This window comes from Streptopelia decaocto (assembly GCF_964273445.1).
Source record: "Streptopelia decaocto genome assembly, chromosome: 18".
In the NCBI taxonomy this organism is placed as follows: domain Eukaryota; kingdom Metazoa; phylum Chordata; class Aves; order Columbiformes; family Columbidae; genus Streptopelia; species Streptopelia decaocto.
Window position 1 is genome coordinate 3,993,450 of NC_138673.1, and position 17,875 is coordinate 4,011,324.

The 17,875-nt window shown below is 42.3% G+C and overlaps 1 protein-coding gene across 3 annotated transcripts in view; it reads left to right on the forward strand.

The window, feature by feature from the left end:
- The first annotated feature begins 2,431 nt into the window (after positions 1-2,431).
- ANKFY1 (ankyrin repeat and FYVE domain containing 1) overlaps positions 2,432-17,875 on the forward strand; it is a 32,500-nt gene continuing 17,056 nt past the window's right edge. For 2 of the 3 annotated variants that reach the window (XR_014185635.1, XM_082068342.1), the window contains exons 1-7: positions 2,432-2,555; positions 7,089-7,281; positions 8,823-8,941; positions 11,277-11,412; positions 12,907-13,030; positions 14,571-14,720; positions 15,572-15,737. Coding sequence is in view for 2 of the 3 variants with exons in the window: in XM_082068342.1 (XP_081924468.1) it covers positions 2,546-2,555; positions 7,089-7,281; positions 8,823-8,941; positions 11,277-11,412; positions 12,907-13,030; positions 14,571-14,720; positions 15,572-15,737 (898 nt within the window). In the remaining variant the exon portion in view is untranslated. Of the gene's footprint in view, positions 2,556-7,088; positions 7,282-8,822; positions 8,942-9,194; positions 9,273-11,276; positions 11,413-12,906; positions 13,031-14,570; positions 14,721-15,571; positions 15,738-17,875 lie in introns of those variants that run through there. The other variant, XM_082068343.1, reaches the window with a different exon arrangement.

Consider the following 17,875-nt stretch of genomic DNA (forward strand, 5'->3'; position numbering starts at 1 on the left):
TCATTTTTAGTCCCTGCTCGAGTGCTTGTCTGAAGTTGCCTGAGAGGGGGTTTCTTGCCCACCAGCTGGCTCCCCTTTTTCACTTGTCAAAGAGCTGGGACTGCAGACTCTTGGTGACATGATGCTATTCTTTCCACAAACAAAACACTGGGAAGAAGCTGCTTGTTGTAAACCTAGCAGGGGATTTCTTCCCCTTTTCCACAGCGTTTCTGAAGCGCTGGCAGCAGTTCAAGATGATCGGTACTTGCTGCTTTCAGCAAGTTCAAGTGTTCTCTGTTTTGTCTTCCAAAGTAACACAGTTCACAACTGACTCATCTGTAAATTCACAAAACAGTTTGAAGCTTTTTTTTTCTCATTTGTTCCCCAGAAGAGCTGTTTGTTTGTTCATTAAGGGGGGTAGGCCTGGAAACGTTAGTCTTGCATCGGTGCTATGAAAGCACTGTGAATTCCACAGCAGCGTTGGTTCCACTCTTTGTAAATTATTCAAACATAACCCCACTTCTGTTTGGCTTACCCAGATAGTTTGTGATTCTACATGAATTGGATATTCAAAGGAAGGAGCGTTACTGTACAAGCTGCAGGTACAGCTGATGCCCAGGGACTTAATGAAAGAGGCCTGGTGCCAAATGTCCAGGTTGTGGAGCACCTCAGGCAGGCAGAGAAATGGCCTATTTAATTCCTCTGCAATCACAATTGGCCTTTTGCTTGTTCTTGCCTCGCATGTGAAAGGAATCTGGCTGTGTGGGTAACTGATACGACCAGAAATTTCTGCTTAGCCTCAAGGTAGGAACACCATTGAAGAAATGCAGTACGTACAAGTAGTACTAGAGTACCTGGTGAACCACCAAATAAACCAGCATTCTTACCCAGTGTCACTTGTACCAAGATTTTAGATCTAGTTTATGTATTTTTCAGTGTACTGGATGATTAATTACACTTTTTCTGGTTTTCTGGAGGCTTGAAATTATGGCCTTTTGTGGTGTTATTTCTGCCAACACGTGGTGGCCTGCTTTCCAGATAACACTGCATCACTGGGGGAAAAGCCAAAGAAAAACATGGAATTTTAATGAAGTACTATGGCCATCCTAATTCCTTTTTTACGGTTCTCCACGCTGCCCCATATGCAGAGATCTCTGTAAAAATCAGAAGGGCTGTTAATTCTAAAATTCTTTCCTGCTGTGCTGCCTCGGAAACACTTACTGAAACTAGATGATCAATAAATGGAGAATGTTAATTCTGAAGTGATTATAAGTGTATTTTGTTATTTTGGTAGGCTGATGGGGGGTGGATTTTTGTGTCTGTACCATCTGGTGCACTGCTACGGTGCAAACAGGAACACCACCAGCCTTACAATTCCTGCAAACTCAGCAGCGTGTATGAGTGATTTCAAACCAAGCCAGAAGGTGCTTGGGATTTCAAGGGATGCTGTAACAAGACGGGTTCTTGCCCAAGAAAATCCTCAGCAAAAGAGATTCCCCAGATTGAAAACAGCAGGAGCTTGACATCTGATCTCTGTTGTTACTCAGAAATCCAACTAAGACTAGATCTGATCAGGCAGGAATAACTGTTTCCTTGCAGCTCTCAGGGTGATGAATAGCACCCATAGAGCCGTGGTGTAGCAAAGTTGTACACGTTTGTCACTGAGCTGTGAAAAATGAGATAGTGTTTCGTGATGTGTCCAGGAACGAGTCTGGCTCTCCTGGGCTAAGGCCCAGTTCTGCTTTTGCTGGTTTACCCAACAGGTACCGATAACTAAGATACAAAGGCAGAGCAGCTTTTCAAAGTTCACTCAATGGCAAAGTCAGGAGAAAAATATTTATGTACAACAATACTGTGCATAATGTGTTCAAACATTCGGAATTAGCTCTTTAAAGCTGACAAAAAGCTGTTGGATCAGTGTGGAATATTTTGCTATTTCTGCTGTATCAAGGCAAGAAAGATCATGAGCAATGAACACAGTGGAGGGTCAGCTATGGCATACACACAGCTTGAAAAAATGATGTTCGTGTTACTTGTTCGTTGCCCGTTTCGACTCTGGGCCACAATCTTTACACACCAGGCACAGCTCTAGTTGCCAGGACTGTTGCCTCTGAAACAAAACCCGTAACTGAAATAACGATGATTACAAGGGGCATGGCCCAGCGCTCCCCAGCGCTCCCACCATTGACCACCTCCCCGTTCAACAGCCCACACGAGGCACCAGCGACAACCTCCCGGGCCAGGCGCCTTATCCACGCGGGGGACAGACACCCCAGGGCGGCTCAAACCGGCCGCCTCCTGCCCGAACGCCTCAGGGAGGGTCCCGCCGCCTCCCGAGGGGCCGGGGAGCGGGCGGGGCGGGCTGGCTCCCGAGGGCCGTTCCCTCGCTGAGGCGGGAGGAGCCGCCGGTATAAAGCGCTGCGGGGGGAGCCCGGCCCGGGGTTCCCGCTGAGCGCAGGCGGCGGCCGGAGCCTGGGCGGGGGTTGCGCTGCTCTCGCGAGAGCGCCACGTTCGGGCAGTAGCGGGCGGGCGCGGCTCTCGCGAGAGCTGCGGCCCCGGCCCCAACATGGCGGAAGGTAAGGGGGGGAGCCCGGGCGGGGCCGCCGGGAGCACGGGGAGCGCCGGGGCCGGGTTCGCTGCTCTGCTCGCAGGGAGCCGGGGGCACCCCCAGGGTGGGCTCCGCTGGGTGGGAGCGGGGCGGCCCTGCCCGCGGCGGGTGGGGCGGGTCGCTCCTCAGGAGAACGTGAAATGGCGAGGGGGGCTCTGCCCTGCCTGGGGCCGCGGGCTGACACTCCCGGGGGTGGGACGGGCGCCTTTCCCCCTCAGAGGGGGATTGTGGGGGGAGTCTTAGCTCCCGATTGCTGGGGAGCCCGTCGGGACGCCCCCTCCCCTCTGCGCGGCGGAGGGGCGGGCGCTGCGGGGCCGCTGCCGGCGGGACGAGGCGGAGGGTTCGCGCTGCAGCCGGCGGGTCCCCTGCTGCCGGGAGCCCTGCTGTCAAATGGGGCTCTCTGGGCTCTGTAGAACTCCTAGGCTGCTCTTTTTTGTTTGTTTGTTTTGCTTGGGGGCTATTAGTTGCACCATTGCAAAATTAATTGAACCGAGGCAATGGGATTTGACAAAAAAAATTCGAGTCTTTTACAGTCCCACTCCTTTCTGCACAACAGAAGCTTCCTCTTTTCTTCCCTGGAGGAAACTGAGTCGGCAAACTGAGCTAAAATGCCCCAAGTTACAAAGGAAATGAAGGCTCCAGCTTCCAATCTTAAAAGCGCAGCATTCAGCGCTTGAAGTGCAACTCATGGGCAGTGGTAGAATTTTAAAACCACTTGTAGAAGATTAACCAGGACGTAGCAGATGCTGATCTTCTGGCATGCATCAGCTGGGAAGATGCTGCAGTCAAGCTGGTTTAATAAATCCTTAGATCAGCTCCTAACTTTGCGTGTGCTCAAACACCACAGTTTTGTATTTAGCTGTTTATTAGGCTTGCTTTCAGGCCTTGGTTACACAGTTCTGGTGGGCATTAGATGTCAAAGATCGCTTCAGGTGGTGAAACTTTCCACACTGAGACCCTTAAGGATCTGAGGCTCAAATTCCAGGTTCTGCTCTGCAGAATGAACCTGCAGTTGAAGTATGTCCTATTTCAGACATCTGTACTTTGCAGAGATTCTTCCCTAATTCAAGTAATTCTTTGATCTTGTGGCTCAAGAAAGTACATGACCAATGAGTGATTCTGCGTGTCCAGGAGTTGTTGCTCTCCCCACTCAATTCCTTATGATATCTAGGTGGAGATTGTGGAGATTTTGTCCCTTCAAACAATGTACCTGTCTGCAACAACACTCTTCTAGTTAAGAACTGATGGTATTGGAGAGTCAGCTGAAAAGTGAAAGCTTCTTAAGAGAGGGAACTTGTCCATCTGGTCATCAGCTCATAAGCTGAGTCCTTTTTCTTATGGAAGTGTTGCTTCTGTGTGCAGAAGTCCTGAATTAGATATATTGCAATTACTAGCTACGAATTGATTGAACAGCTCATAAAGACAAGAGCTTTTGTAATTTCTATAAGAGTTCTGTACCACCAGATACCAGGTTATGTGCAGGCTTGGCTGAAAACTGTTGTGTTAGTGTTTGAGTTAGAGCAGCAGCAAGTGTGCTGTAGTGCTCTGGGGTGGTTGTCATGGTAAAGATCATAAATGTGCAAAAATGATGAGGAGCGTGAAAGCAGTAACTTGCCCAGCCTTAGGAAGATGGGGTCAGCGTGGGGCAATGGATGAAGGACTTGTCTTGAAGGAGCTAAGGAAATAATACATTTTTTCTGAAATATTTCACTCTGGTTCACTTCACGAATAGACAAAAGCTTATCCTTATTGCTTCTGTGACTGCTCTTGGTGGGTGAGATGGACACCAGACCCTCCCTCCAATGTTTGGTGTGTGCTCTCTGTCACCTCATTGCTTGTTGTCTGCCTACTTACCTCATCGGGTTCTGCTGTCTAGTTGCCATCCAGTACTTTTATGCATTCTCTTGTAATAAAATGACAGTAGCCTCTTTAAAGCATTTTATATGGAATATAAACTTCTGTCAGTTCATGAGATGCTAGTCGAGCTGCCAGAGATCTGTTAACAAACGCTGCTTTTCTTGTCTGGCCATCTGGTCACTCAGTACCTGCCCTAGGAGCTCAGAAAGGAGTCACTTTGTGTAGACCTCTCTGCTGAATCCAGGCACCCTGTTCACTGGTGCATGCAAATTCATGTTCAGAATGATAGAATTGTATGTTTAAGCAAGAGACTTGGCCTCGCTGGAAGATACCACTGTTTTTTCAGTGTTTTCATGCGCGGATCTTCATTAGGTGTGTGTATGTGTGCAATAATTGTACATTATAGGGAGTCTTCAAATGAATGGTCATAAGTAAATACACATGCTGTCAAAATTGTCAGCTTAGAGATACAATGCTCATTTTGCATTGATTTTTTTTTTTTTTTAATTGATAACATCCCCCTACCCTTGTTCAAATTTGAGGACTGTAAATAGTAGCACCACAGCTCCAGGTTTACTTATTTGAACAGAGGTGATACTTCTGCCTGAGTGGGTTTTGCTTTCAAAGCAACAGCACAATGTGAGCTCTTCAAATGAACGGTGTACAGGGAAAACTCGAGGCTGTGCTCCTTTGCAGTCAGTGTTGATTAACTGGACACTGAGGATTCTTGAGCGTGCAACTGAAATGTGCTGTAAGATCAGATATTGTCTGCAAGCATGCGGTAGTAGCTACTACACAACTGGTGTGCCTGCTGTGTAGAATAAGGGGAAGTGTTATTTTACAACTCTTGCAATTCTTACAGTAAGCAAATACTCTTTAGTCCCTCTCACTGGGGTTATGTGAAGCATATGCTGTCAATCTGGAAACAAGATTTCTCAAAGCTTCAGGTCTCTGAGGTACTTTCACTGCCAGGAGTGGTTGTCCTGGATTGCCCTGAAGCAGCAGTAACAAGCTTGATTGTCGGTTATGCATAAAGCTTAAGCTGCTGATGCGGGAGGGTTTAAAGTAGTTCTGCGTTGTGTCCTGTTGACTTCAGAGTAATTTAAAACCAGCAAGCTTTGGTAAAATGACAGTATTCGAGGTTTTACCTTTTGGTACTGGTTCTTTCTTCCCACCTTCACACTCATTGCTTGGCTGGAAGACGTAGCGTTTCTTGAAGATGATATATGCTATGAGGTTCAACAGGCAACTTCTTATTTTCAGCATTTGAATTTGTGCAGCACCTAAAAATGTCACTGTATGAATGATGGTGGTGTTCATATGCTAATTTTTTGGCATGGTTGTCAGTGTCTCTCAGTGGTCACTCTTGGCTCCTGCTTTGTGCCATCCTTGCATCTTCCTTATGAATCAGTGGGGAAGGAGCTATTGCTCAAGATGTCCTTCTAGTTCTGGGAACGCTGAAACGGCATTTGTCTTCAAATAGAATACAGCAGGGTTTCAAACCTTCTTTGAGGGTTGATGTGGTATTGATAGCAAAATTCTGAAATTGCAGTATATTTCAATAGAATAAGGAAACTAACCCGAATGATGATATCTGTAGCCTTTAAAGAATGAAGCTAAACAAACAGCTGTTGAAGGAAGTGCACTGCCAAAGTGGTATTAATTGAAGGGTAAAATAGGGTAAATTACCTTCTGGTTATCCATTACGGTAGTTGTTAAGTTAAAAGGCTTGTGAGGAAGCCCTTGGGCTGCAGCAGTCCATGGAGGAAAGGCTGAAAGACAGTTCTGTCTGCAGCTGAGCTCCAGAAGGATGCTGAGCCCTGGGAACCTGTGTTGGAGCAAGGCCAAGGTCAGCTCTGCTGTTGAACTTTTCTGCAGAAGCAAGAAGAAAACACTGGTCAATAGAGCTCAGTTTCTCATTGTTTGTAGTAGTGACTTGTATTTAGTAAATATTTGAGAATAAAATCTTGAACAACAAATTCCTGGCTGGTAGGGAGGGATCTTGTAGGAACTTTCCCACTTAAAATAATTGGTTAGCTTCCAGATTTCTCCTCTCATTTTAGGACTGGTTTTGGATTTGTACCTTCTTTGGAAAATCCACTTAGGGATGGAGTGGGATGGAGTAATCAAGCACAATGTTAGCTACATATTGTTTATGCAGCTAAGCCATAAATAAATATTCAGAAACTGGACTATTTTTAAGCACCTGTACAGATGTTTCCTTCCAGCAGCAAAGTAGAGGTTTTTGTGTACAGGTGGCCTGTGTTGAGTTCAGTGAAGTACCTCAGCACAGCATCTTGTGGAGTGACCACCAAAGTGCAGTGGGATGGAAATACACTTGGCCAGGGATCTGATTCCCGGGTGCTGTTGCTGTGCTACTCCTGAGTTAAAGTGACTTTGTTTATAAGGGGCTTCTATCACTGTGTTCTGATGAGGTATTTTATGTGTTTATGGCTAGCAATGATATAAAAGGTTTAATAGTGGGAGTGAGATGCTCAAGTAGGGTGGGAGAGACTATTACTGGAGTCTCACATGATAAACTAGATGTGTAACGTGCTTGTAGGATTAGGTTACCCTAACAAAATACAAAAAAAAAAAGATATGTGATGTCTGAACCTTGTGATAACACTGTTTGCTTCTGCAGAGGAGGTGGCCAAGCTGGAAAAGCACCTGATGCTTCTCCGCCAGGAGTATGTAAAGCTGCAGAAGAAACTCGCTGATACGGAAAGGAGATGCAATCTGCTGGCTGCCCAGGCGAACCAAGACAGTGCCAGTGACACCTTCATCACTCGACTTCTTGCCATTGTAGCTGAACTCTATCAGCAGGAGCAGTACAGGTGAGAAATCCCCCTTTGAAGAAAAGGGCATTACAGGAACCTTTAACTTCATTGACTGCAGTAGATACTAGTCTTAGACAAGAAAAATTATTTCCCTACTACCTGATATGAAGAGGGTCCTCAGCTGTAATTGCAGGTGGAAGAGCATCCTTAAGGTAGCATACTGAATCCAATTCTTGACTTGAGCTCTAAATAGAAATTAATCTCTGAGACTGACATTTAAGACAAATTTAAACAAAACTATCCATTTTCACTGTCAGCAGCAAAGCTCACTTTAAAATTACTTCTGTCCAAACTGATTTCTGCTAGTTGATGGATTAATTGCACAATGTATCGCTAACAACTGGGAAGTGCTCCTTTCTTGAAAGAACGGCTTTGAAGCCAGTTCTGTATTCCTGTTGTGTGTAAAGAGATAAGATTAGACTGGCTTGTCTGGTTGTGTGATGTAACAGTGACATGTGTGACTTAGTAGTATAAATTGTATTGTGTCTTTGAGTCTCAACATGTGGCAATGGTTTATTTTCCATAGGCACATTAAAAATCACCTTCAGTACTATAGGTCCCTTAACTGATTTATTTTTGAGATTACAGTGACACTTATCAGTTTCTTTGCTGTTAGTGAAAGCAATGCCAATACAGTATAGGAGTTCAGTCATGTAAGGGGAAAGTATGTATTTTTGATTAAAATTTACTTCCCCTAAAATCTCTCATAAAAACCTCCCTGAGAAAAAGCTGTATGCCTGGCAAGAACTTATAGCATGCTGGGGAAATGATTTGTTAGGTGGCAAGTATCAGAATAGCCAGATCACTTCGTTTTTGTTCAGCTTTTGAGTTTTAAAGGCATAGAAAAGTTTTAAAGGCATAGAAAGGCCTACTCATAAAAGGGGAAAGGAAGCAAATCCTTATGCAAGCTGTGTTAAGTAATATCTCTGTATTTTGTACTATAACCTATAGCATTTCTTTGATTTAGAGAATGGTCTGGAAAATACACCCACACAGAGCATTTACAAACTATTTTAAAATAAGCAAGGCAGGTACTTTCTAACTACAAAGGATAACCTGTTAAAGGGATCAGAATGAAATCCAAGTGGTTTTGACAGCTGGTCTCCTGGGAACTGGGGATTCTTGGAGTCCGCCTTGTGGACTACTGTCAAACATCGTTGTTCTCTTGTTGGTCTTGCCTGAAACCATTGGTGCTTAGTTGAGAGTACGGACACTACAACATATTTAACCTCAAGATTGTTGCATTTTCCTATATTCTACAATAGTTCCCTTGCAGTTTATTTCAAAATGATTATAAAAAAGGCAAACAAACACTTTATGTATTAATGACTTGCTGCATTTCACTCTAGAAAAGTAAAAATTGTGTCATTTGGCAACATGTTTTACTTAACCAATTAAATATGTTTTGATGTCTCAAACCACTTGAACCTAAATGTGGATACCAGGCCATAGATAGTATGGAGATGCTGAAGCTGTATGTATCTAAGCATAGGGGAAGTCTGCATTGTACATGTATGCGTTGTTTTTTCTCATGTCAGTGATCTGAAGATAAAGGTTGGGGACAAGTGCATCAGTGCTCACAAATTCGTCTTGGCGGCGCGCAGTGATACTTGGAGTCTTGCCAACCTTGCGTCAACAGAGGAGCTGGATCTGTCAGGTCAGTCATTGCTTAGTAGTATATGATGTTTCGATTGTCCTCAGGATGACCAATAAAAGGGCCTGTTGGGAAAAGGTTCCTTGTGTGCATTTTAAGATTACTGCTGTCCACAAAAAGTGATGCTTAATCCATGGATTATGGAGCTCTGTCTCTGAAACATGGTTAGTACACTTGTGAACTTGACACTGGTGGTGGTTAAAACAATAACCTACCTTCTTTCTCTTTAATGAACAGGGTTGAGAATGGTGGCCCGTTTGTCTTTTCTAGACGTAATGAAAAATCTATATGGAGGAGCTTGACTTCTTCCTTTCTAAGGACAGGGCTTTTTGAGGTAGTGTGCACAATTACTCTGAGGTGTGTCATGGAAATACCTTGCTGCTTGTTAACATAGTGTGTGGGGGAAATGAATACAAATATTCACGTGTTACTAAAGTTATTTGCTTTGACACGTTGATACCTTTGCAAAATAGGTGAGAGAGGTTTTCTAAAAGAGTCATCTACAAGACAGCGTTTTGTTCTGCTGTAGCTGTTCCTTGCACGTGCGTACATTGGACAGTATTTCTGCAGGTTGAACCTCTTGACAGGCTTTTATTCTGTACTTAACAATATAGAAGAGTCTTATACAGTTAATTTGTGAGCAATAAAAGCAGGCATGAAGTTAAGCAGGTTTGCTGGCTGGCATGTTGAAAAGTAAGTATGGCTTTGCTTTCCATGCTTAATCTTATGAATATTAAGTGCAGACAAACTGGAAAGAAGCAAGTCACAGCAAGCTAGTTTTATGAGACAGCATAGGCTTTCTTGTAAAAGGATTTATGGTTCTTTCTGCAGCCACAGGAAGACAGATGCCAAGGAGTTTTTAAATTGAGTGCTATGCTAACAGAAGATTATTACCAAAAAGCTCTTAAGTTAATTGTAGTTTTGTTGGAAGTGACAGTCCATAGCATTTCTAGCTCCACATTCAAGCTAGTCTGAGAATCTCAAATGTAACTGCAGGCTTGCATGTTTAACAACGCAAATACTTCCTATTATAGAATGATGCTTAAAATAAGTGCTACTAAATGATAGTTTCCACTGTGTAGAATTGAATTTATTAGAAAATTTTATAAATGGCACAGGATTAGATTATGAAATAGTTGTAGCAAGTGACAAGCTGTTCCCTAAAAACTCATGGTTTTCTTAACTTACAAGTTCCTATGAGAACCTCTTCAGATTGACTGAATCTGAACTTTAAAATAGAGGCAGCATTTGAAGTTGAGTGTTTTCAGAGTTCATGTCATCTGCAGAAAAGTAGAAAAATATGAACACAGATTGTCTTGTTGGGAGGGAGAAGACAAACTGATCAACACCAAGCCACAGCTCAAGTAGGTTTTCTGATTACTTCAAATTCAGCAGAAGATACCTGGCTTACTAAAGCCTCCTGTTTCTTAGGAGGCAGTCTGCACACTGTGCCAAGTACTACCTGCAAGTAATCTGGGGCAACCCTCCATGTAGAGGGGATGTTTTAGGATGGGTATTTCAGTGTCTTAAACAAGTGTGCTTTTGGTTTAAAAAACAAACAAAAGAGCTGGAGGGACTAATGCTATTTTTCTAAATGAATTTATTGTGATTGGTCTGTTATGCTGTGGAGTAATTCTCATCTGCATGCTTGTAAGTAAGATCGTCAGTGTGTTTCTGATGGGGTGACAGGTCCCTGGCGCTTGGGCTTCTGTGTCTCATCTCCTCTGGTGCAGGTTTCTGTTGTTCTTGCTGTGTAAAAAAACATCAGGCTTGGGATCATATTGTAAACACCTGAAATCTAACCAGCTGCTTAAACTGCATCTTTTATAGCTTTCCTATAAATGGTTTCCAGTAGTTTCAAGTACTTTGTAGTAGTTACCAAGGTGCAAGCACCTTCATTGCAATGCAACACTTCTTAACATATGGCTATAATATAAAAGAAGGGGGATTCTGAAGTGAAAAGGGGATTTGGGCTTGTCAAATGTAGATGTGGAATTAGCCATATGTGAGGGACCAAAGCCTCCAAAGGGGCACCCCTGGCCCCTAAATCTGCCATATTTGTGTAGCAGGTAGGAGATGTTACAGGGCTCCCTGTGTTCTGCACGGTGTTCCAGTAGAAGAAAGTTTTCCTGTTTTGGTGCCAGCATTGTTACTGGTTTCGACTTCTGACCAGTTTTGCCTGTCTTGACATTTTGATTGAACTAAAGCAGTGTGGTTTCAGTGGGGCTATCATTTTTTTCATAGTAGCTGTGACTTTAACAGCCAGAGGAATAGCAACTGCTTGAATAGGTGATTGTTCTTGGAGTATTTTATTAATCCCTCTTGCTCTCTGTACCAGATGCTGACCCAGAGGTAACCATGGCAATGCTGCGCTGGATCTACACAGATGAACTTGAGCTGAGAGAGGATGATATCTTCTTGATAGAGCTCATGAAACTAGCTAATAAATTCCAGCTCCAGCTGCTTAGGGAAAGGTGAGTCTTGGTAAATACAGTGAATCTTCCTGAACTTTTCAACCTTGTTTGGATAGAAATAAGATGATAGCTGCTGGCAATTGGATAGCATTTTTTTTAAGTTTGTGGTTTTCGGTAATACAGCATGACATTCAAGTGATCACAGGAAATGCAGCCTTGCACTACAGTTAAACTGTAGCAGTATTTTCATAGCTTTTATGTTTACTTTCCAGTTCTTCTCCTAGTCAAACTAATAACCCTAATTTGTTATTAAGAGGAAGTAGAGATTGGTATATCAGTAACAAATTCTGAAGAGCTGTAAGGAAGGAATGGTTAGAGAATACTTGGAAGAGTCACTGGTGAGTAGCTTGCAGTATTAAAATGCCACAGGTGAAAACTCTTTAAGTAGCTGTTGGTGGCAACTTTTTTTCATGAAGATTAATGTAACAGTACAATGCTTCGCCACTTTGAGGAGATTAACACCATTCTAGTTGTGGCTACATTGTTATCTTGAATGTACAGAGTGTTCTAAATAACTACTTGGAGTTAGTGAGGAGCCTGAATGTGCAAATTGAAGGCTTTTTAAGTTTTGTACGACTTCAAAGCCTTGAATTTGGTCACAGATAAAGTACCCTCTGATAAAATGATCTTTTGCCCAATGGGTGTCTGGGGCTGCAGCAGTACACAGTGCTCTTAATCTACCAGTCAACTGTGACTCAACATAAAGCAAACTAAACTGCTGTCAGTTCTTCTGACCAAATAAATTGACATCTGTAAAGCCAGTGCTAAAACTGCCTTCAAGCTTTGTACCAACCAGAACTGTCTTCGTGTTGTCCTACCTAAACACCCCTTAGCTGCTGTTTCTTCATAGTAGTCTGGTGGCGTGTCCTCATACCGTATGCTACTAATAAATATTAGATGTCTTGGTGAGTTTCTGCACCTGGACACAAGTATTTCTATTTTGCTTCTTGGTCTTAATATCTGCTTGGAGATCACTGGCATTTTGAGCTATTTGAATTTTTTCCTCAAACTCAAGCTAATAACTTCACACCTATAAAGATCTGATGGATCTGCTGTTAAAGTTCATCCCTTCCCTTTATGAAGCAAATAGCTGTATTTGGCATGGCTCTTTCTAGCTTTGGCACAAGAGCTGCTTGTGATCACTGTAGTACTTGTAGAGATAGACATCTTTTCGACTTCAGAACAGTGAATGAGTTGCTGTTTGTTCCCGTGGGAGAACTAGGATGTCTGTCCTCACTTGCAGGCTCCTGCGGCACGTGGTTGTTTCACGGGACCGTATCTTATATTCTGGTTTAATAAGAGTCTGCGCTTATGGAAACTGTCTTACAGGGTTTCTCATTAAAGTATGTTTGTGTCTTAGCCTTACAGCAAAGCAAGGCCAAGCCTTTTGCTACTGGCATCTAGGAAAGGAATATGTAGGACCCTGTTACAACATGGGAGAGTGGTTGAAAGCTGTTTCCTGATGACTAAATACTGGCTTTTCTATTTTGACAGATGTGAAAAAGGAGTTATGTCACTAGTTAATGTCAGGAACTGCATTCGTTTCTATCAGACTGCTGAGGAGCTGAATGCTAGCGCTCTTCTGAATTATTGTGCGGAGATAATTGCTAGTCACTGGGTAAGTACCGTCAGAAGGCAGCAAGAAGAAAAATGTTTGCAGAGAATAGGAACTTAATCAGTAGAATTTGGCTTGACTTGCTGTACAGTTTGACCTCAGGAGTATCTCTTGGTTTGCTGGCATTCAAATGTTCCAGTTGGTGTGGGGTTTACACAGGTTCCTGATGCTGTTGAGTGATTAAGGTGACCTATTATACTGACCCTGTATTTTCAAAAAGAGCAATAGTGTTGATAAAAAAGCTGTTGTATGTGCCTGGTTGCCACTGGTGTGAGTGAAGTGGCTTCTGCTGAGGCAGGAGTGACTTTTCCCTTCCCATCCTTCTCAGTTATCTTCAATATGTGCTTTTGACACTGTTACTTGGTATTATCTACAAGAGTAGCTCATGATTATATGTTTGAAACAAAGCATGTTAAACAACTTTCTCTAAGATATTTTATTGTCTTTAGAGATTATGTCTGCTGGGTGTCTTGGTGTGAATATGTCTTGTCTGGGGGAAGTAGCTTATAGCCTGCAGAGCTGTTCTGTTCGTTGGTAATACTTCACTATAAAAAGCATCTTATTTTCCTAGACATGAGCCAAACCAAAGGGACTGTATTCTCACAAGCTAGAGGATTGTTTATCAAATCTGGACTCTGAACTGTTTATAAGTTCATCCATAGTTGGTCTCTGTCTATACAGGTCACAAATCCCAGGCCTGCTTTTACTTCTAAAAATAATCCAAGGAACCCAGGGAAGAGTTTATCTTCTGTAATGAAGGGAGTGACAACAGTCTCGCAACCAACTTGGAAGTTTCACTTGCTCTGATCTTTTGAGTTTGATTAACTGTGTAATGAGTTAGCCTTTAAAATAGGGCTTGTCAACAGCAGACTAGTGAGTGAGGATTTAGGTTATTCTTAATCTAAAATGCATCATCCAGATGTGGGTATTTCTTTGTTTGGCTAATGCCAAAGCAGAATGGAGTGCTTTGATCTGTGAATGTATAGAAGAAATTTTTGTATCTGGACCTGCAGGTCACTCACTTTAACTTTTTCTTGCTTCTGGGTCCTAAATTGGGACATTGTATTCTACCTGGAAATGAGGTTGTTATGGTTTAGTCAAATAAGTACTAACTCAAAAATAAGGTCTTTATACTTCTAATTTCTGTACTTCTATTCAGTTTTTTGAAGTTCTGTGGCATTGTTGGTCTTCAATAGCTGTAGGCCCTTTTGTTAGAAAAACCTAATCTGTGGTTTAATTCCAGATAGAGAATTAGTTTAGAGACTAGATGTTAGTCTAATTTCTGGTAGAATGCTAGTTTTCTGTGTCTATAGACAAAAGAGAAGAAAAAATTCACTACCTGGTCTTGAAACTAAAATGTGAGATGTACAACTTCCTGAGTTTCTTTCTAGTCTTACAAGATTATCTTTGGATTTGTTCCAGTTTGTTCTGATGTTGTCAAAATGGAGCTTTCAACTGAACTTGTGAACCTCATAACTGCATTGTGCAATCCCTTTTTTATAAACAAAATAGTATTGCTTACCTTTTTCTTTCTTGCTTCTAGGATGACTTGCGGAAAGAAGACTTCAGTAGCATGAGTGCTCAGTTGTTGTATAAAATGTTCAAATCAAAGACAGAATATCCTTTGCATAAAGCTATTAAAGTTGAGAGAGAAGATGTAGTCTTTTTGTATCTTATTGAAATGGATTCACAGGTACAGTGGGACTAACTTGATCTGTCTTCTAGAATTACGTGTTTCAAATAACTGGTTTTTAACTGCCAGTCTGAACCTTGTTATTGTTTGTTTGTTTTTTTTTTTTTGTCACCAGTTCTTATTTGCATGTTTATCATTACCATAGCTACTTCTGTGTATGTAATGGAGGTCTAGCGATAAAGGCTTCATAAAGACATAATCCAGAAGTGATTCATAATAATTTGAAAACATCTTGCATGCAACAGATTGTATCTAATAAAATCCAATACCTGATATTGCTATGCACATTTAAAGTTGCATGGTATAATAGTCAACTTTGCTGTTTTGTGACAGTTCATCAAACATCATGTCTTTGAACAAATGCTTTTCCTCTTCTATTGAATGTTTGAAGTAACGGGTATTTGTTCTGTTCAGATGAATACTCTAAACAACTAGCAAATAACTTGCTCCCCAGCAAGGGGGAAGAATTATTCAAGTATTAGTTACCAAGAATTATTCAGCTATTCCTTTAAGATGCCTCAAATCCTAATGGGAAGCTGAGACTGTAGCAGCACTTAGAACCCTTGGGTGCTATCCTAGTTGGGATTTGAGGCATCTTAAAGGAATAGCTGAATAATTCTTAGTACTACGTTGAATATGCCTATATGGGCAGCATCTCTACAGAGTGGACTGGCCTGGCTTCCTGCAGGTTAAACTGCTTGCAAACAGAACTCCTGTTTTCTCATTGAAGATGATTTGCATGTGGTGATGCTCATGTTCTGGTGGTTTTCCTGTGGTTGGAATGGGCTGTTCAAGTATTATATTGGACTGGTGAGTGTATCTCTGTTGGTTGACTGATTTTTGTGTTGTAGCTTCCTGGGAAGCTCAATGAATTGGATCACAATGGAGATCTTGCTCTGGATCTAGCACTCTCTCAAAGATTGGAGGGTATTGCAACCACACTGGTCAACCACAAGGCCGATGTAGACAGGGCAGACAAAAGAGGCTGGAGTCTGTTACATAAAGCCATCCAAAGAGGTAAGAAAATCAGATATGAAGTCAGCTTAACTTGCAGTTGTTCCCAGTGTGGAATATATATTCCAAAGTCTATTCCAGTGTCACTTTGTAGTTGTTGCTTCAGTTAGCAAACTGTAGTCAAGGGTGAACTTTGTTCTGTTTCTTTTTTTAAACGTAAAACCAAACTCTTATTTGGGATCTGAAAGCTAGCCTGCTGGCTGGTGAACTCAGTTTACACCAGATAGCATCCAGAAGCAATCTGCTAGAGTATTATCTGCTAAAGGAAGATGTGGGGAGATACTGACAATATTCTGATTTGACAACACAGTCTTTCTGACAAGTAGTTGAATCAAGCATGACAGCCTAGTGACAAATTAAGATGAAGCTTTTTTCTAGACCTGGGCTGAATGCAGCATATGCTGCTTTGTGATTACTGTTACCAGCAAGGGTCCTCGCTACTGCACAGCAGTTTTAGGGGAGGAAGAACTGACTGGAAGAAGATGAGGAGCAGGCAGAGGTGCTTGTATGCCAGTCTGAATATTTTCAAAGCTCTGGTGAATAGTAGCATAGTTATCAGAGCAGAGTCTGAGTACAATTACATTGTTATCTTGAGCTGTTTGCCACCTTAGAGTGGAAAATGCATCTTACGAGAACTGGAGCACAATGGGACTTGGTTGCTGTGGCCACTGTACTCTGAATGTTTTGGAGCAGCAGCATCTTGGCCTATGGACAAAGTCTGATAAAAATCTGTAGCGAGTGCCTCGTGCTGCTGGTTGCCTGCAGTGATATCTTTGGCAGCTCTGTCTGCTCCAGAAAGCCAAACACAACAGGAACCCTACCTGTGACTGGACCTCACGGGTATTGTAGTGCTACAAATTAAAAGCATAAGTTTATTTTTAACAGCAAGCTCTTTTGGCCTCTTAAAAGTAGTGTAACTTTTGTGAGCTCAAAATACAGCTCCTGACTTCTGCCTTTAATCTCCTGCATATCTGAACAGGGTAATGCTGGTGTCTGATCCCGTGAATGAAACTTCAGCAGCAGGAGTAGGAGACCTTCTAGGCATAGGTCAGTGTTGTGGTGGCTGCAGCCCTAGAAAGCACTAGAAACACTGCAGCAGGCTGCTCCTCATACTCAATACTAGCATTTGTCCTCTAGTTCTAATGTGCGCTTTCAGTCTAAGCTAGAGCTCTGAGAATGAATGCTTGCTTTTCTGTAACCAAAGCTTCAGTGAATTAATCACTGTTAACAATCACATGTTCTGGAAATGGAGCTAAAGCAAATTGTCTGAACTTGCCACATGATTCTTATTTCTTATGATCACTGGAGAGTGGGGGAATGGCAGATATGGAAATCAGAAAATGGGATTTTTTTTTTTTTTGCTGGCAGAGATAATACAACAATCTGTATTGCTTATCCAGGCAAAGAGTTGTCTTTGTTCTCCAGTTGTGCATTCAGGACAAGCAACTTGTGAATATGTCTATTTAAAGTAGCCTTTGGAATAAGGGGAATTAACATTATCCTGAAGGCATTCTCTGCATCTTGGTGTTTTGAGTCCAAGGTTTCATGTACTGAAGTGGCTCTAAGTTCTGAGTCCTGAAAAGCTCGCAAGAGGGAGTTGCTAGGAATGTCATGTGTGATGGGTGCTAACTGTTGAAGCCCTTACCATATATATGTATAATGGGGCCTATATGTATATATAATGGGGCCTAAAGTCTCAAGAGCAAAGGTTGTTATTGCTTGTTTATGTAGCAAGACTGAACAGATGATGACTGACTTCAGGGCAGTCAAAAGTGCATAGCTGGAATAGCACCTCTTGTTCAAAAACTACTTGTGTGTTTAGTTTCACGATTTGTCCAATGGTGCATTAAAGCAGCGATGGATTTATCTTGATACAGGAATTAGCAGACTTAGTGTCATAACAAGTAAACCAGCATGTGAACTTGAGCCACGTGTAACCTCTGGGCAAAACACTTTTTCTGAGGGGTTGTTAGGTAATACTTTAATCCTGACTTTGTAGTGAAGTGCTCTTGAAGTTATCTGCTAAGGCATTCTAAGAGCAAACATTTGTAACTAGAATAGCTTTATGGTATAGAGGGAAATTGTGTATCCGTTTTCTGGACTTGTGTAAAATACATAGGGTGCCAGCGTGTCGTAATAAC